The sequence below is a fragment of the Pseudorca crassidens genome, chromosome 17 (genome assembly GCF_039906515.1).
Source record: "Pseudorca crassidens isolate mPseCra1 chromosome 17, mPseCra1.hap1, whole genome shotgun sequence".
Lineage (NCBI taxonomy): Eukaryota > Metazoa > Chordata > Mammalia > Artiodactyla > Delphinidae > Pseudorca > Pseudorca crassidens.
This window is the reverse complement of record NC_090312.1, coordinates 47845039-47865383: the sequence shown is the minus strand read 5'-3', so window position 1 is coordinate 47865383 and position 20345 is coordinate 47845039. Positions and strand designations below refer to the sequence as shown.

Below are 20345 nucleotides of genomic sequence, written 5' to 3'. Positions count from 1 at the left end.
AAAAATATACATCATGCAAATAGCAACCGTAAGCATTGCTGAAGTGGCTATACTAATACCAGAAAAAATAGACTTTAAAACAAACAAAAAGGTTACTAGATATGAAAAGGAACATTTTATGATAAAGAAAGGGAAGATACAAAAATCTTTAACATATTTGCCCTGAATAAAGTAAAACCAAAATACATGAAGAAGAAAATACCAAAATCCATGAAGAATTGAAGGAAGAAATAGATAATTGCACATCATTAGTTAGAGGCTTCAGTACTCCACAGTCAATAATGGATAGAACAGTTAGGCAGAAGATCAACAACGATATAGAAGACTTGGACGAGACTATGAATTAACAAGACCTAATAAATGTTTACAGAACACTCAAGCAAACAGTAAAATACTCATCCTGCTCAACTACATGTGAAACGTTTTCCAGCATAGATGACATGCTAGGCTGTAAGAGAAGAGATTGAAACCCACATACATTGCTGGTGGGAATGTAAAATGGTGCGGCCATTTTACAAAACAGCTTGAGAGTTCCTGCAAGTGTTAAACATAGAGTTACCCTATGACCCAGCAGTTCCACTACTAAATATATACCTAAGAGAAATAAAAACTTATGTCTGCACAAAAGCTTGTACGTGAATGTTCATAGAAGCCTATTTCTAAAAACAAAAGGTGGAAATAATTCAAATGACAACCGGATAAATGAATAAACAAAATGTGGAATATCCATACAATAGAATAGCATTCAGCTATAGAAAGGAATGATCTACTGATCCATGTTACAACATGGATGAACCATGAAAGCATTATGTAAAGTAAAAGCAGCCACTCACAAAAGATCACATATTGTACGGTCCCATTTATATGAAATGCCCAGAATAGCAAATCTGTAGAGACAGGAAGTAGATGAGTGGTTGCCTAGGGCTGAGAGGGTTGAGGAGATTGAAAAAAGCTTGTTAATGTGTAATGGGTTTTCTGTGGGGGGACAGAAATCTAAAATTGGATTGTTGTGATGCTTACACAAGTCTTTTAGTGGTTACACTGAGAACCACTGAATTGTATACATTAAAGTGTTGAAATTATGGTATGTAAATTACATCCCAATAAAGCTGTTAAAATTATGATAATTTCATATTTATAAATTTGAAAATTCATCGAAAATGACAAATTCTTTAAAAATGCAAGCTAACAAGACTAACCCAAGAAAGAAAACATATCTCAAAAACCTATATCTACTGCAAAAGTTGTTTGTATAATTAAGTACCTTTACAGAAAATGATTTCCAGGGATAAATGGCTTTCCAAGTAAATTGTTCCAAATATTTAGGGAAGAAATATTGGTAATCTTACATAAAAATCTTCCAGGAAACAGAAAAGTATATATTGCTCAAAATATTTATAAGGCCAACATAAGCTTCAGATCAAAACTAAAAAGAATATTACAAGAATAGAATCACAGGCCAGTTTCTCTTTTGAACATGCATGCAAAATGTGTAAACAGAAGCACAAACTGTATCCATGGTATGTAAAACAATCATATATCACAATCAAAGTAGCTTTATTCTAGTAATGCAAGGTTGGTTTGATGTTCAAACATGAAACTGATCCCAGGAATGAATTAGAGTGGGAAAAAAGTCATTTAAAACAGAAGTCTTGGGACTTCCCTGGTGGTCCAGTGGTTAGAACTTGGCGCTTTCACTGCTGGGGCCCTGGGGTCTAATTCCCGGTCAGGGAACTAAGATCCTGCAAGCCATGAGGCAGGGCCCCCCCACCCCCCGCCAAAAAAAAATAAAATAAAGAAGACAACCGGGAGAAGCACAAGATCGAATAAACATAACAGATAACAGCTTATGAAAAGTAGGTGAAGATTATAGAATATGCTAAAATTTTAAAACAAAAAGAAATATTTAAAGATTCAAGAAGATGTGACAAATATTGTACATAGGCAAAAAATAAAATAAAATAAAATATACGGATGATGGGAGCCCAAAAATCCAGATGCCCATGTCCTGTCTCTGAAGATTCTCATTCAGTGGGTTATGGATTTCCTCTATGTTTAAAAACCTACAGGTGTTATAAAGCAGAAACTAAACACCATTGTAAAGCAATTATACTCCACTAAAGATGTTAAAACACAACCAAACAAACCTACAGGTGATTCTGATATGATTCACAGACAATGTAAAGCTTCTGCTTTACAGGAAATAATACCAGATTATTTTGTTATTTTATAGTTATAGTAACAGGTTGTACTATTGACCGGTAAGTCTGATGTCAAAATGCACTCCCCACTAGGGATATAAAAGGAACTAATAGTCTCTACGGCTACTTGGTGGCAGCATGCATGTATTGCAAGGGCAATTATTGTAGGAATCCAAATGAGTGGAACATTTTAGAATTGGAAGACTACATACAGATCATCTAGTCAAGCTTCCAACTATTATAGTTGTGAAAACTAAGGCCCATATAAAAGAAATGATTTATCTCCAAAGAGCGTTAGTGAAAGAGTATGAAATTAAAAATATCTCTGAACTTTTAATTTAGTGCTGTTTTTATTAATCTCATGTATTAGCTTAAACTTCAGTGTGACAGATTTGGGATTGAATTCTTGCTCAGATTTACTGATTGCGTGCCTTTTAGTAAGTTACTAAAACACTTTTTTTTTAAAAAAAGATTTATTTATTTACTTTTGGCTGCGTTGGCTCTTCCTTGCCATGCGCGGGCTTTCTCTCGTTGCAGTGAGCGGGGGCTACTCTTTGTTACGGTGCGCGGGCTTCTCATTGTGGTGGCTTCTCTTTGTCGCTGAGCATGGGGTCTAGGTGTGTGGGCTTCAGTAGTTGTGGTTCACGGGCTCTAGAGTGCAGGCTCAGTAGTTGTGGCACATGCTCTTAGTTGCTCCGTGGCATGTGGGAGCTTCCCGGACCAGGGCTCAAACCCGCGTCCCCTGCACTGGCAGGCAGATTCTTAACCACTGCACCACCAGGGAAGCCCTACTAAAACACTTTTAACTTCGCTTTTCACATATGTAAAATGGTGAGCCTTGGCTGATATAGAATATGAGATAACCTAGCACTGTTCTTAACACATACACGTAGTTAACATTTTTTGGCTCTCATCCCTCTTAAACAGCCTCTGTCCTCTTAACAATGAAAGTGTGTTTCAGCTAGCAAAGCACCCCAGAGCTGACCACATTCTGGCAAGAGATATAGGATTCTTTTTCTTGCTGGTGGTTCTTTATACCTGATATTTGAACTGCACTGAAACACGAACATCTCTTGTTTATACTGTATCAATGGATTGATGAATTTGATAGATGAATTTTAAAAAGTAATATGCAGGAAAAAAAGTAATATGCAGGAATGGAGCTGCCTTACTCTCAAGAAATATAATTCGATAGTGGTGGCTAAAACGATAAACAGTGTTTGGACAGGGAGTCCATATTGGATGTGAACTACTTGTACTCCCATTCGTCTATTAAGAATAAATAGAATCCTTTCAAAATCTGTTTTAAAGGGCAGTTATTTCCTTCTGACTCATTTCAGTTACCTGCAAGAAAAAGACAGTCTCCTGAATCCTTGCTTAAGAGGCTTTTAATATAAAGCAGATAATTTTTTGCAACATTTCCCAAACTTTTCATTATCAAATTGGCTGAGGCTTCTCAACGATTATCATTTCACAACAATATCTCCCTTTTCACCTTTTTTAAAAGAATTGGCCTCGTAGATGTGCCCTTAAAACAGAGCTTCACTCTCAACTTATTTTAAATTTTGTATTCAAACAGTATGAAGAAAACAGGATCAGGGAATTTAGCCATAAAAGTGAATGGATTACTGATACATGCTACATCATGGATGCAACTAAGTGAAAGAAGTCAGGCACGAAAGGCTCTATATTGTATGGTTCCATTTATATGAAATGTCCAGCAGTGGCAAATCCATACACACGGAAAATATTATACATTAGTGGTTTCCAGGGGTTTGGAAGAGAGGGAAATAGGGAATGACTCCTCAAAATGGGTGTACGTTTCCTCTTGGGGTGATGAAAATGTTTTGTAGTTGGACAGTGGTGATAGTTGCACAACATTGTGACAGTAGTAAATTCCACTGAATGGTACAGTGAATTGTAAAATGATCAAAATGGTGAATTTTGTGTTATGTTCATTTTACTACAATAAAAAGGAGAAAGAATTAGGGAAAGACTTAGAGTTTGGGAAACTAAGGTGAACTGGTCAAGAAAAAGACAGCTCTACTGTTCAGTGTTCTCTCAGCTCTCCCAGTGCATTGATCCTCAGCAAAAAGTAGCCTGAACTTGTCGATGATAGTCATTCAACACAGTCCAGGGAAAAGTAAATAAAATAAAACCCAACTCTTCTTCTTTAGCACATCTATGAAAGGTTAACTTGCTGCTCAGCCACGTGGACATTCATGAAATCGTTTCACTTTTGGTGTCCTCTACTTCAGTACTTTACTCACAGCTCATTCACACATGTAGGCAACAGCATTCCTTAATTCGATGGAATCTGCAGTGCTGGTTGTGGTGGGTCTCATGAAAAGAAAAGGGAAGGAGGAAAAAGCCTCCACATTGACTTGGTGGTCTTGACGAAATGGATGCAGAAGACAGCTTGAGTGTCAAACTGGAAACTGTTATTTTCCTTTTCCTTTTCTTTTTATCTTTCCTATCAGGTCTTCTGCCCACTTCCCACCCCCTTCTCTCAAACAGGAAAGACACTAATTAGCTGCTTTTTTGTGTTTTTGGTAAAACACCTATTGTTTTGCGTTTCTTGTTGTTCGGTGAACATTATTGTTTTTACTGCCAAATGAGCTTCAGTGGTTGATGTAGGGGGTCTCTTGGGAACTTAACATTTTCCAGTTTAAGTGGAAAAGCTTTCTTGTTTGAATTGGCTTTTACTGGGTGCTTCAAGGTTTGCTCTTGGTTCTTTGAAGGGGGACTGAATAGCACTGTGTTTCCTTTGAGGTTCCAATGAATAAAGGATCCTATGTCCTGGGCACTTTTTGTTGTTTTTGCTGTGTGTCCTCTCTAATAGCCAGATGCAGATTCCAGGAAAATGACATATAAATGAATATAAGTAATCTAATATTTTTACAATTTGCTTTGGCCATACTCCTGGTCTTATTCTACTTGTAGCAGATGGCTTTAAAGAGCATTAGCTATGTATATATTAAAAATAATATAAATATACCAATATTAAATATTATATTGATGTATAAATGTAATATACTAATATTTATATTAATGTATAACAATTATGTATTATATTAATATATATTTTTGCCTAGCATATGTTATATACAAAATATATGAGTAATGAAATGTATTTCTATGGTTAATATGTTCATAATATTAATATGATATATCCTATAATATTGATTATAAAACAATTATATCATAATATATAATTATTATCATCTGATATAATACACTATAGTTAATATATTCTGTATAACACAATATATAATGTATTAGTATAATTGTATTATATAATATAAATATAATACATATATAAAACTATATATCTTTTAGCTATACATTACACATACGAGTATGTATAGCTATTTATAATTTTATTTACAAAGGAATCTGGTCATCATAACAATTGATGTAAAAATATGCAATATTTTCAATCAAATGGGCCTTAACCTCACTACCTACACATAACTACTTTTAAAATCTTGAACCCTGTCTAACTCATGCTTCCATATCTCTCAACCTGCTTTTCTACACATGCACATAGACACACGTTTATACACGATATATATGTATACTACCAGTTTTCAGTTCAATGTATATAAATATATAATATATAATTATATTCCTGTCTATGTATACAAATATAAATCAAAGGTATGTGTATAGGTATGTATTTCATATGTTTATATAAATATACAAATAATGTATGTGTATATAAACACATGACTGTATACATACATACACAGAAATATACTTATTTAAACAAAAGGGACCTAAATATAGTTCTTTAAGAATAAAAAGTTATGTCTCACTGTTTCAATAACAGTTTATAGTTTTCTACTGTATGTGCTTCTATAATTGTTATGAACATTTCGCATTTTTGTTGAATGTTGTTTTAACTTTTTGCCTTTTTTTGTTTTTTGTTTGTTTTTTTTTTGGTACGTAGGCCTCTCACTGTTGCAGCCTCTCCCGTTGCGGAGCACAGGCTCCGGACGCACAGGCTCAGCGACCATGGCTCACGGGCCCAGCCGCTCCACGGCATGTGGGACCTTCCCAGACCGGGGCACGAACCCGTGTCCCCTGCATCAGCAGGCGGACTCTCAACCACTGCGCCACCAGGTAAGCCCAGTTTTTTGCCATTATTAATGAAGTTCTGAAGAATACGGTGGGCAAGATTACTTGAAAAACTCTCCTAAAAGAAAAGGGTTAGGTATGCTAGGTTAAATGTACACAACTTATTTTTAAGTGCGTGGTTGATTTTGGAAGTGTGCAGTCGAAATTTCCAGGACCCATGAAGGAAGGGTGGTACATGTGTGAGAGTTATAGCTCTATTAAGAGTGCATTGAAGATCTTGATAGCTTAGAACAGAAGCTGGAAATCCTGTTTTTATGGAGCCAAATGGCAAATATTTTAGGCTTTGTAGACCAAAGAGGCAAAATTGAGGATATTATTTAGGTACTTAGGTAACCATTTAAAATGTTACCAGTTAAAACGTGAAAATTATTCATAGCTCATAGGCCATAAAAAATAGGCAGCTGTCTGGATTTGGAATACAGGCCGTAGTTGAATGACACACCTGGTATAGAGACTTGTTTTTAAATGGCCATGACCACATGGGAGGCAGGAGGTAAGACTCCATCCCTACTAGATGGGAAGTTAGAACTAAACCTACCTATCCCTGGCTTCACCTGTAATGAAAGGGTGTGCCAGGAGAAAAAAATATCTGCTGGCAAAGGGAGACTAAGAGCAAATTCTCTTGGCCTCTGCTCTGGGTAGGAAACAGGTAGGAAATCTTGAGAATTCTGAACCGCAGATCTGTGTTCACAGTGTTTGGGTTGCAAATTTATTTGCGGTCTTGCAAACAGAAGCTAAGAAATTAACTTAAAATGCTCCCAAATCGGTGGTATTCCAAACACAAAACTAAACCCTTTCTGGAGAGGTAGACCTTCAACACAGGCCTATAGCGTTCCCACAGATAAAGTTTAGCTAAACGTGAGCTCATGATCTAAATTTACACAATAATGAAGAAATCAGCTACAAGTGGAGAGAATCAGCAAAAACAATCAATACCAGAATTAGATTCCCAAGGCCATCCATCAGATGTTGGAATAATCAGGTGCCAGGCAGAAAATATACATAAAACTAGAACTGAAACAAGGAGCGAGGATGTTTTAAAAGACTGGGTAGGATCTTTCAAACATTTTTAAAGTACATGTCATTGATAAAGCTAAAAACTCGAAGGTCGTGTAATACAGCAGATTAATCGTGGAGAAGAGTGAAATTATGCTGTTTTTAAAAATATGGCAGATCAGATTTCCTGCCTAATTATATAAGTTGATTTATCTTAAAAAATACACAGTATTTTAAAGACTTATTGGCTGTAAAATAAGTTAAGGGTATTTCAAAGGGCTTCTCTGCAAAGAGAAGTGAGAAGTAGCAAAACACAGAAAGTCGAGGGGAAAAAATGTCAGTATATACATTGCTATAGGGTGAGCTAAGCCTTAGGCCAGCAACTGTGAGGAGGAGCTGACCCTTAGATACGTACAACTAAGCTGGAACCTTCAAAAAGTTCAACTGTTTATAAGTAAAAAGATTTATTAAAATTAATAACCAAGTGTTTTAATTGACATCAGAAGAGTAAAACAATAAACCCTGAGAACATAGAAAAATAGACAATAAAGATATGAGCAGAACTTAATAAAACAGAAAAAAGTATAAAATTGAGGTGATTTAGTAAGTCAAAAGAATATTCTTTGAAAAGATTTAAAAAAACAAACTTTGATTAAGCAAAACAAAAACGTAAGTAAACAATATACAGAAAGAATCAGGACAATGTTATAGCAGAGAGTACAAACAGAGAATATATGAAATGCCAGTAAATTTGAACATTTCTGTAAAGTGGACAATTTCCTAGCTCCTAAAGTTTACCAAAACTGACACAAGAGGAAATTCGTAGCTGGAGTTCTTGCACCAGTAAAGGAATTAAGTCAAAAGTTTACAAGCTTTCACCAAGAAAATACCAGACCCGGCCAGATCATTTGGGAGGTGAATTCTATCCAACTTCTGTTAAACAGATAACATCAATATTAACAAAGAAAAACTTCTAGGGAGTAGCAAAGGAAGAATGCTCCTTTATTCATCTTATGAAGTCTATATAATCCTAATACTGAAAATAGATTAGGACTGTAAGGAAAAAGAAATTTACAGGTCAAATTTACTTGTAAATATAAAAGGAAAAATTTTAAACTATGATATTAGCTACCCAAGTTCACTAGAGTAAGAAAAAGCACGAGCAAGTTAGGTCATCCAATGTAGTTTAATGTCAAGAATATATATCAATAGCTTGAAATCACCACATTTTATTTCTTTCATGTGTCTCTTTAAAAAATTGCTAAGTACTTATATTGATCTCTCTTGTACTAGGCACTGTGCCAAGTCACTTACATATTTACTCCTTTAAACCTTCTGTCATCCCTGGGGGAAAGTTCTATTTTGCTTCCATTTCTTAGCTAAGACTCTAATCCCCAGGAAAGTAAAGCAACATTTGTAAGTTTTTGTGGATGGTCAGTGACGGGACCAGTACAGGAACATCCAAAGTCTGTGCTTGGAAACAGTGCCCCATGTTGACGCTCACATTACAGGTGAAAGGAAAGGAACCATGCACTTACCATATAGATTAAATCTCACATTACAGGTTAAAGGAAAGGAACCATGCACTTACATTATAGATTAATACCCACATAACAGGTTAAAGGAAAAAGAAACATGTGCTTCTCTCAAAAGTTGTAAAGAAGGCATATCCATTTCTAAATATATTTCCCAATTTCTTTTGCTTGTTTTCTGACCTTTGTAGTGCATTTTGCCATGAGGAAAATTTTAATTCTTATATAATTAAATGTATCCTTTTTTCTTTGTATCTTAGAAAGGTATTCCTCATGAATAATTTATTTCAAGTCTCCCAGGTTTCTGATACTTTTACACTTTCATTATTTTTTCACTTTTAACTAGTTGCTGTATCTAGAATTTAGTAATTCTATGATAGCCATATTTTCCCACTTTTGTTGAATAATTTTTGCTGCTGATCCAAAACGTGAATTTTATTTTAATCTCAATTCCCTTATGCTCTCGCATCTAATTTTAAGATGCTTCCTATCTCACTGGTTGTTTTGTCTATCTAAAACAAAATGCTACCTTAAAAATAATGTAATTATAATATAATAAATGTCATTAGTAAACATAATACAATATATAATAAATAGCATAATATAAAATAACAAAATATAATTTACCATATAACAAGGTCAAAGGAGAGCAAAAGTACACAATCACTTGAAATATCCCCCAAAAGATATTTTATAAAATTCAATATTCATTTGTAATTTAAAAGAAAGAGTAAAATAGGGATTGATGAATGCTTCCAAAGTAAGAAGAAATTATATGTCTAAAAGAGAAAGAGGTAAGTGATAGACTTTAGTAACACTGGCAATAAATGCAGGACAAGATGAGGATGCCTGATATAATGTTAAAGAAAAAGTATTATGTAACATTGTGTTTGCAGCACTGATGAGTTCAGTGAAAAGAGAATCTCATAGAAAAGAGTATCTCGTTCTTCTTAACGTATGTACACGTGTCCATTGCATGAACATAACAGCTTATTTAACCAATATGTTACTGATCTGCATCTGGATTTCTAGGTTTTCATGGAATTTTATTATGCACAGTTGCTTCAAACACTAGGACTTCCTCTTATGTTTATATCTTTTGAAAGAAACAATATCTCCACAGACGATTTATCTGTGCTGGCTGCTAGCTGACTTTGGGTACTTCTCAGTTCTTCCCTTTACCTTCCTAGTCAATATGAAAAGGGAAGGCAAGAAGGTCTCCTGTTTAGAGACTGTAAAGGTAGGTCTTGGTGATAAAGTCTTGGTGGTAAAGGCTAAAAGTATTAACCCAGAACAAATGTTTTTCCAGCTGTAACTGTGTGTGATTCCCTTGGCTTGATTCCGTAGAGGATGTAAGACAAGACTGTAGAATCTGCCCTCAAAGTGCTTCCAGTAGGATGAGCTAAGTCAAGTATGGTGGCATATCTAATTCAAGACAAACTATATAACATCTCCTTTTCTCTCCTGGCAAAACTTGGTGGAGTGAATGTAGAAGTCACTGTATGCTTTAAATTAAAGCAACACAATAAATCTTGTATTGGAAGGTGCTTATTCTGGTCTCTTTGTGGAGACGAATTGGAAATTGTCTAGAAGAAGGAAAATTAGGTTAACCAAAGTTAAACTCATAAATAATTGAGCATTAATTAAATATCTGTGGTCTGTGTTTCTCTTTGATCATAATTTCTCCCAATTTATAGACCTCTTTGATACCTGATTAATCCTTGTCAAAGATGCAGTTAACAATGATTATTACTGTGTATTAGGTTTTGCCTGGGCCCTGAAGAAACTATCCTAAATCACCAGCTATGATTGTCACTTGATTTCCTCACAGAGAACAATCAGAACTCCTTGTCTTAAGTGGCTTGGGATGTGAAACTAGTTAGTCTCTTAGATACTGTTAGAGGACCCTACAGAGCCCATTGGTGAAAGTTTGGAAAGCACTGGGCTTCTTAAGATTGATTCTTGTAGTGCTTCAGGAAAGATCACTGAACCAAAAGGATAACGGTGTTTCTGGTTCTGTTGTTAGTGTTCTCCATGGAAACATTGCTGAAGCTTCTGGACTCAATTTCCTTCCCCATGTGTGAATGTCACTGAAAAGATCCAACTCCATTCTATCCCCATGTAACTTCAGAAACTAAGCAAAATGAAGACTCAAAATTCATTTCAACTAATGAAATGAATATATAACGTAGAGTGGAACTGGGAAAATACCTGGTTTAAATTCTGGAAAGTACCAACTATACAATTCTGGATAAGTTGCTTCATCTTGCTTAGTCTAATTTAATGCCCATCTCACAGGATGTTATGATGATTAATTTAATATCTTTATATAACGTACAGTGTTATGTAATTTCTTCTTCGTTTTCTTGAGTAAATTCATATCCTTAAGCAACTCACTGTAAACAATAGTTACTTACTTGCTTAAATTACTCTTATCTTCTATTATCAGCTGAATTGTGTCCTGCTCAAGTTAATATGTGGAAGTCTTAACCCCCAATACCTGGTAATATGACTGTATTTGGAGATAAGGCCCTTAAGTAGGTAACTGAGGTCAAATGAGGTCAAATGGGTGGGCTCTAATCCACTATGACTGGTGTCCTTATAAAAAGAAAATATTAGGACACAGACATGCACAGAGAGAAGACCATGTGAAGACAAAAGGAAAACATGGCATCTACAAACCAAGAAGGGATACTTGAGAAGAAATCAATCCTGCTGACACCTTATCTCAGATTTCTAGCCTCTAGACCTGTGAGTGAGTAAATTTCTGTTGTTTAACCTCCTCAGTCTCTGGTACTTTGTCATGGCAGCTCTAGGAAACTAATACAACTTTTTATGGCCTCCTTGTCTCAAGTTGAAAGTTCAATATTTGGCATCATAGCTAGGAAACAAAAATATCATCTACATTCCTTGTTGTAGTCTTTCTTCCCCATTCTCATTGCTAGTAATTTCCATATTTGGGTCTCTTTTCTGTGCCTTGTAAACAGAGCGTTACGCTCATTTCTGGTCTTACTGCTAATATACAGTAAATGTGCAGATACTGAATAGATTTTGGAGAAGTGCAGCATATAGTTGGCACATGTGTGTATGTGTGTGTATTCATATAATTTATACTTTTTCTCTATTTTCTTCCTTTGGTGTGAGCTAAGATTCTCTGCTTTTGTGACGAGTACTCCTGAGTACTAATCCCTGAATTTAATTCACCAAAAATTGCCAAAAATAATAATAATATGGGGAAAGAGAGAGTGATAGAGGGAGAAGAACAAACAATCAGGCAAGGGCACTGCTGTGAATTATTAGGGTCTTATTAATAAGATTATGTTAGTCTAGAGGAAATGACCGTAAATATCATCAGTGAGCCCAGTTGGTCTTTACTGACTGCTAGACACATCCCCGAGTTCTGTTCTTAGTCCCCAACTGTATGATTACTACTGTCTGGAAGTATCATTTGAACAACTAAAGTCACTTAATGGGAAAGGAATATGTCTTTAGAGAGCCAACAGTAATTTTTCTATCTGATTAAAAAGGAATATTGACTGTCTGGCAACCTCAGTCATATTTGTAAGCAGGAAAGCATTGGTTATTAAAAGTGGATGATGTAAAGTGATGAACAGAAACTTTGGCGATAGGTATACCTGGATTTAATTCTCACTTCTACCGCTTGGTAGCTGGATAGCCTTAGGCAAGTTTCATACCTCCCTGAAATTGACTTAATTCAGTCTGTAAAATGGCATAATAACTTATTATAGCATCCTTTTAGGAATTTTAAATCAGTTCTTGAAATAAAAGTACACAATATATAGACAAGTATGGATTCCTCAATAGGTGTTTGACCTTTCATTTCTCCAGTATCCCACCCGCATCAAATAAAGAAAAATACTTTTTTAGAATTTACGAATATTTCATTGTTCTAAAGTTAAAGCCATAAAAATAGAAATAATCAAATGGCCTACTATCATACCATTAGAAGAAAAAAAAAGTGTTCATGAGAGTTCCATATTAGAATACAAATTTTCCTTAGGCACCTGTTTATGTATGCTATTCTGCTCTTTACAATAAATAATTAAATTTAAAAGACTTAATTCCTCACTTTTAAGACCTTATTAGTTTACAAATTACATATTGACCTATGCTAAATTTTATACCGACCCACGCTAATGAATTCAGTACAGAAAACAAAACACACTGCACTCAAGCAAACTACATATATATATATATACATATATATATATAACTTAAATGCATTTATATCCTACCATGTCTCATAAAGCATTGTGGTAACTCACCTGAATACAGACAATCAAATATAATGGCAAAAGCACTTAATATAAACAGGGCCAAGGAAACATAGACAGAAGATGAAGAAAAGATGAGGGAAATGTGAACAGGAGGACGTGTAGTTAATCGAGTTGTATGTTTTGACCTTAAGATTCTCTGTGTGGGGACTTCCCTGGTGGCACAGTGGTTGGGAATCCTCCTGCCAGTGCAGGGGACATGGGTTCGGGCCCGGTCTGGGAATATCCCACATGCCGCGGAGCAACTAAGCCCGTGCGCCACAACTACTGAGCCTGTGCTCTAGGGCCAATGAGCCACAACTACTGAAGCCCGCGTGCCACAACTACTGAAACCCCAGTGCCTAGAGCCCGTGCTCCGCAACGAGAGAAGCCACAGCAATGAGGAGCCCGCACACCACAATGTAGAGTAGCCCCCACTCGCCCCAACTAGAGAAAGCCCATGTGCAGCAACAAAGACCCAACACAGCCAAAAATAAATAAATTTATTTTTTTAAAAAAAAGATTCTCTGTGGATAAAACAACATGTAAATAATTGGTTACAAAGCCACATTATTTGAAGGTGCCAGACTGCACATTAACAGTCTGACACAAAGGGACAGCACAGGAAAACTATTCAAAGATAAAGATTTTTAAATCTTTGCAGTTTGAAACCTTTTAGAGCAAGTGTAATGAGCTCGACACACATTTCAACACTCCACATGTTAATCACATGTTCAAAGCATGTCTCAAAGTCATTGGAAATAGTTGCTGTCTCTGTCTCTGATATGTAAAACAGATCTGTGATGTGTAAAACTCAGGAGGTATTGATATCCACTTTTTGGCATCTGAACAGGAAACAAAGTTGTTTCGCAGTGATAATAAAGAATGAAGTAAATGCAACAGTGAAATAAAAGACAAAGTACTGAGGGAATGTATTAACAAAACGAATCCAACTAAATTCTGGTGACCTGGGGCCTACGATTGTACACACTGCATGGAAATACCCCAGCCTAAATACTGGCATAGGAGGAAGGGTACTGCTAAGCCCATCACAGTATAATCCTTTTAAATGTCCCTTTCAAGGTTGTCTCCACTCAACACTGAGTATAGGAAATCTTCCCATCAGGCAGAAACACTGGCTGCGCAATGATTGACCAAGAAATTAACACACTAATGAATAAATGATGCTAATTTATTTCTATCCCTGAGAACGGGAAACAGCACACACTCTGTGTCAATGGTATGTCCTCTTTCCCACTTTTCTAAATGGTCAATTATGTTTTCCCCTTCATTGCTTTATATCATGTGTGGCAGGCATGATGGGAAATGGCTACCAATGGTTCTGTTATTGATTTCTACCTTCCTTTCACTGTGGCTAAAGAAGATACTTTGTGTGATTTCAGTTTCTTAAAAATGTATTGGTACTTGTATTGTGGCGTAACACATGGTCTTTCCTGGAGAATGTTCCATGTGTACTTGAGAAAAATGTGTATTCTGCTGTTGTTGAGTGGAGTGATCTATATATGGCTGTTAGGTTTAGTTGGTTAAATGTGTTATTCAGTCCCCCTACCTCTCTACTGATCTGTCTAGATGTGTTATCCATTATTGAAAGCAAGGTATTGATCTCCAGCTATTATTTTAGAACTATCTATTTCTTCCTTCAATTCTGTCAATGTCTGCTTCACATATTTGGGGGATGTTTGGTACATACATGTTTATAGTTGTTATATCTCCTTGATAGATTGAACTTGTTATCAACATATAGTGGCCTCCTTTTCCTCTTGTGATAGTTTTTGATTTAAAGTTTATTTTGTGTGATATTAACGTAGCCATCCCAGATCTATCTTCCTTCCTTCCTTCCTTCCTTCCTTTTTCTCTCTCTCTCTTTCTTTCTTTTTGTTACTATTTGCATGGGATATTTTATTCTGTGCTTTAACTTTCAACCAACTTGTGTCTCTTGAAATCAAGTGAGTTTTTTGCGGACAGCATATACTTGGATTATGGATGTTTTTAAGGTCCGCTCTGCCAATATTTATCTTTTTATTGGAGAGCTTAATCCACTTTTTCAAAACTTACTGATGAGGAAGAACTTAATTCTGTTTCCTGGTTGTTTTCTGTACGTCTTATGCATTTTTTGCCCCTCATTTACTCCATTACTGACTTCTTCTGTGCTTAGCCGATTTTGTTGTCGTGAACTCTTGATTCCTTTTTCATTTCTTTTTGCATATAGTCTATTGATATTTTCTTTGTGGTTATCAAGAAGATTACATTTACCCTTCTAAAGTTCAACCAATATCATTTGAATTGAAACCAACTTCAATAGCACACAGAAACTCTGTTCCTCTACAGTTCCATTCCTCCTCCTTACATTATTGTTGTCACAAATTACACCTTTATACTTTGTGAGCCCAATAACATGGATTTATGATTATTTTATGCATTTGTTTTTTCAATCATGTAAGAAATAAAAAGTAGAGTTACAAGCCAGTAGCACAATACTGGCTTTAGTATCTGCCCATGTATTTATCTTTACTGGAGATTTCTATTTCTTTATACAGCTTCGAGTTGCTGTCTAGTGTCCTTTCATTTCAACCTGAAGGTTCAATTTAGCATTTGTCATAGGGCAGTGTTAGGAAGTTGTAAAACAAACGCCCTCAGCCTTTGTTCATCGGGGAATGTGTTAATTTCTCCCTAAGTTTTGAAACCAGTTTGGCCAAATATAGAATTCTTGGTGGAAAGTTTTTTTCTTTCAGCACTTTAAATATGTCTGGCCTCTTGCTTCCGTGGTTTCAGATAGGAAATTAGCTATGAACCTTTTTGAGGATCCCTGCTTTGTAACAAATTTGTTTTTTCTTTCTCCTTTGGGAGTAAAGATTCTTTCTCTGTCTTTTGGCATCTGAGAGTTTGATTATACTGTTTCTTGTTGTGGCGTTCCTTGAGTTTCTCTTAGTCCTGAAATCAGGCAAAGATTTACAGCAAGCAAACACATACTGAACCAGGGAAGAGGCAATTTGAAAATGGCAGGAAAGCTTTGTGGCATTTTTACTTGCCCTTGCCCCATCTACTCTTAGTGTAGTGATGGTCTTAAAGTGGTGGGGTCTTAATGCAGTGATAGTCTTAAAGTAGCAGCAGACCATTCCTAGTATGGGGCCCTCAATCCTGCTTCAGGAGAGAGCAGAAGAGACCATACTCTCGGATTATTATGTGTATCTGTTCTAACCTGTCTGGGAGCTACCTGAAGGACTGACACAAGATGCTTATCTCTGTCTTAGCTAACCTGGAACACAGTCTGGAAAAGCAGCGGTCATTGCTCAAAAAAAGTGCAAGGTGAACTAACAAAGCAGAGATGGCTGGGGCAGAAGACTGTGCATTGAAATACAATAGACCACATAAGATGCAGGAGCAAAAGTTGGGGGAGATTCTTTGGGAACTTAGAACATACAAAAAGTATGTGTCCAGAGAAATTAAGAAAGCCACATGCATACTCAAGATAAGATGCATGTTCTGAAAACACCAGAGGAGTCTCTAAGCTTTTACCATGGGCTGAGCCCTGACCTCAGTGCAGGTCAGCTAAATGTTGAAGGAGTGATCCAGCAATCTGCACAATGGGGAGAGGTGTGTGGTTTTGAGTGTGCATGTGGATGTGCTTGTGTATATTTGTTTTTGTTTGTCTTAGGTGTGGGAATTCAAGGACATCTCTGTCAAAACATTAGCTAAACATGAACTAAAGGAACAGAGACTTCAGTGCCTACATATGATAAGGAGTACACTCATTGCAAAACTAGTTTGGAAAGGTCCCTAAACAAACAGACTACTACAGCCTTCAACAATCCAAAGCCCAGAAAACCCTGGGAAAGTGGGAGAATCTGATTTCCATAGACACCACATTATAATATTTGAAAGCCAACTGTTCAACCAAAAAACTCACAAGGTATACAAAGACATGGAAAAGTATGGTCCATTTAAGAAAACAAATTAATTGATGAAACCATCCCTAAGGAAGCCCAGACTTTTCTCCATTGCATATTCTTGCCTCCTTTGTCATAGATTCATTGACCATAAGTGCATGGGTTTCTTTCTGGGCTCTCTATTCTGTTCCAGTGATGGATGTTTTTGTGCCGGTACCATACTGTTTTGATTACTGTAGGTTTGTAGCACAGTCTGAAGCCAGGGAGCATGATTCCTCCAGTTGTGTTCTTCTTTCTCAAGACTGTTTTAGCTATTCAGGATCTTTTGTGTTTCCATACAAACTTTAAAATTATTTGTTCTAGGTCTGTGGAAAATGCCCTTGATATGTTGATACAGACTGCATTGAATGCGTAGATGTCCTTGGGTATGATGGTCATTTTAACAATATTAATTCTTCCACTCCGTGACCATGGTATATCTTTCCAGCTGTTTGTGTCATCTTTCATTTCTTTTATGAGTGTCATATAGTTTCCTGGGTACAGGTCTTTTACCTCCTTAGGCAGGTTTATTCTTATGTATTTTATTCTTTTTTATGCGATTGTAAATGGGATTGTTTCCTTAATTTCTCTTTCTGATAGTTCACTGTGAGTGTATAGAAATACAAAATTTATATATAGAAATCTATTGTATCCTGCAAATTTAGCAAGTTCATGTTTGAGCTCGAATAGTTTTTTGATGGTGTCTTTCAGATTTTCTATGTATCATGCCATCTGCAAACAGTGACAGTTTTACTTTTGCCTTTCCATTTTGGAGTCCTTTTATTTATTTATTTTTTCTTGCCTGATTGCTGTGGCTAGGACTTCCAAAACTCTGTTCAATAAAAGTGGTGAGAGTGGGCATCCTTGTCTTATTCCTGATCTTAGGGGAAATGCTTTCAGCTTTTCACCATTGAGTATGATAGCTATGGGCTTGTCATATATGGCCTTTATTATGTTGAGGTATGTTCCCTGTATGCCCGCTTTCTGGAGAGTTTTTACCATGAATGGATATTGAATTTTTTCAAAAGCTTTTTCTGCATCTATTGAGATGATCGTATGGTTTTTAGTCTTCAGTTTGTTACTGTGATGATAAGAGACCTAAGACAGCTACAGAGGCTAAGTGACCTTTCCTTCCCTGAATGGGTAGGTATCCTTGTTCTGCCTTCTAATTGAGTTAGTATCTGAGTAAAGAACTGCCAGGTGTCATTTAGTTCACAATACACTGCTGTGGCAATATAGAAATGAATTTGCCTAAGTCATTTGGCTTTTCTCAATTATAGTAAATGAATATACTGAATGAATACTTCAACTTAAGGAAATGTTCTTAAAAATATATTAATGTAGGCAACTTCAGTGGAGAACTGAAATCAAAACAAAGCATTCAGATAAAGGGTTGAAATAAAAGTACACTCAGTTGTATCCAGTTTCCTCTTGTAAATCTCTCTTTTTAATTTGAGTGGACAGTCACTTGAGAATATCTGACTTGCGGCTAAGGAAATCTAAGCCTTCTTGGCCACACTGTATTCCCTTATGTGATTTAATAAAGACACCAGTTGGGTTGCTGAAAAAAGCGTGGGAAAAATCAATCCCTCACATCCAAAGGGCGACTCTTGAAAATATGTGTGTTGTTGTAGTTATTTTGCTCTTCTGGCCTCAGAAGTTCTAATCTTAACCTTAGCCCCTCATGGAGAGAGACTTTGTAAACCAATTCCCACATTACTCGTCATATGACGGTTGAAAAAGAGCAACCCAGCTCTTTTCCTGTGCTTTCAACCAGTTATCTTCTTCAAAAATCTGTTTGGATTGTTATACCTTAATCTTGCCTGGCAAGGGACTTATGGGAAGGTTCTTATTGTTTGAAAGTTTGGTGCCAGTATCTGCAAATAAAGAAGAAAGATGTGTTTATCAAACATCCCAATAGTGAAGGTGTGTGAAAGCAACTTTTGAAAAAGTTAATCTGTCAGAGTTTAGCCGTATTATTACATTTTATTTTATTCATTGAAAATAAACAATTATCAATGAATCCTTTCTAGATTTTCTAGTTTCCCAAAGTTCCCTGTATTCACATTCTAAGAGGAAAAATGGTATTTTAAGTCACTGCTCTCCACCTTACGTTATTTATAATCACTCCTCGTGACCTCTTCCTTCCAAGAAACTTGATCCTGAGAAGTGTCCTTTGTTTGTCTTTGTGGAATAAGTGATGAGGATGCATCCTGGAGACCTGTGAGATGTTCAACTTGTGGCATAATGAAACTAGGATGGAGAGTTCTGGAAAGATCTGGAAAGGTGGCTGGTAGAGTGTGGCCAGATGTGGGAGAAGAGAGACGTACAGAGAGAGGGAGAGGAAATTTTCAGAGGGAGAAAATGAAACAAATAATTAAATAAGTTTTGTTGTGTGGTGTGGGACGCAAGCCTTTCTCTCCCCCTTTCCTTCACAATGTCTTCGTTAAAGACTGTGTTTTTCATTAGTTTTACTAAGATAGGATTTGCCGTTTTGTTTGGGTACTGAGAATGGACCCATGGAAACAGTTACATTTGGGTTATCTCTGACTGTCTTTAATGAAGAACATAAATATTGGCCACACTATCTATGCACATGCTATCCCCATGCCTTTTTTGTTCTCTGTTCATATATCTAAGTCCTCTTCTTTCTTTAAGGTCAATCTCAAATCTCATCTGAAATGTACATTTATTGATAGATTCAACCCATAATGAACTGTCCCTTCTTTGTCCTCCTTAGGCTCTGATTATTTACAAAAACTCATTTTTGAACTTAGAAACTGTCCAATATGATATATTAGTTATTTCACCAGCATATGTTATATCCTCAACACAATTATACGCTTTTGTGGGGCTGGGATCATACATTCTGTAATTTTTCTCAGTACTTACACTTACTTTGATAAAAAGCGCATTCATTCATCTAAACATCATTTATTGGGTGTTAATTAAATATCTCAACTCAGTAAATATTGTTTGAATGAATGCATGCATGAATGAGGGAGTGTGCAATAGGTAGCCTAATGTACCGCCCAATGTGAGAAAACCAAAAACATAAACACAAAAGCAAGCCAAAAAGTGGACCAGGACTTTCTGTAAAATATCCTGCTTTTTGTTGGATGATGCCATGATAATCAAGATGCTCCTGAAAGGTCTTAATAGCTGACCAAGAATAGTAAACAATTGAAATTCTCTCAGGCTTCTTCAACCCTATCACTGGACACATTTATACCTCTCAGGAATGGTATTAAAAGA

The 20345-nt window shown here is 36.1% G+C and overlaps 1 protein-coding gene and 1 pseudogene across 12 annotated transcripts in view; one reads left to right on the top strand and one right to left on the bottom strand.

The window, feature by feature from the left end:
* Positions 1-20345, bottom strand: part of LOC137210198 (UDP-N-acetylglucosamine--peptide N-acetylglucosaminyltransferase 110 kDa subunit-like) — a 151066-nt pseudogene that overhangs the window by 48683 nt on the left and 82038 nt on the right.
* The window catches only part of LOC137210196 (UDP-N-acetylglucosamine--peptide N-acetylglucosaminyltransferase 110 kDa subunit-like), a 161356-nt gene that overhangs the window by 122669 nt on the left and 18342 nt on the right, over positions 1-20345 (top strand). Inside the window, exon 1 of one of the 12 annotated variants that reach the window (XM_067711832.1) lies at positions 6192-6326. The exons of the other annotated variants lie outside the window; for them this stretch is intronic. Coding sequence (XP_067567933.1) covers positions 6219-6326 — 108 coding nt within the window. The 5' untranslated portion in view covers positions 6192-6218. Of the gene's footprint in view, positions 1-6191; positions 6327-20345 lie in introns of those variants that run through there. 12 annotated transcript variants of the gene reach the window in all.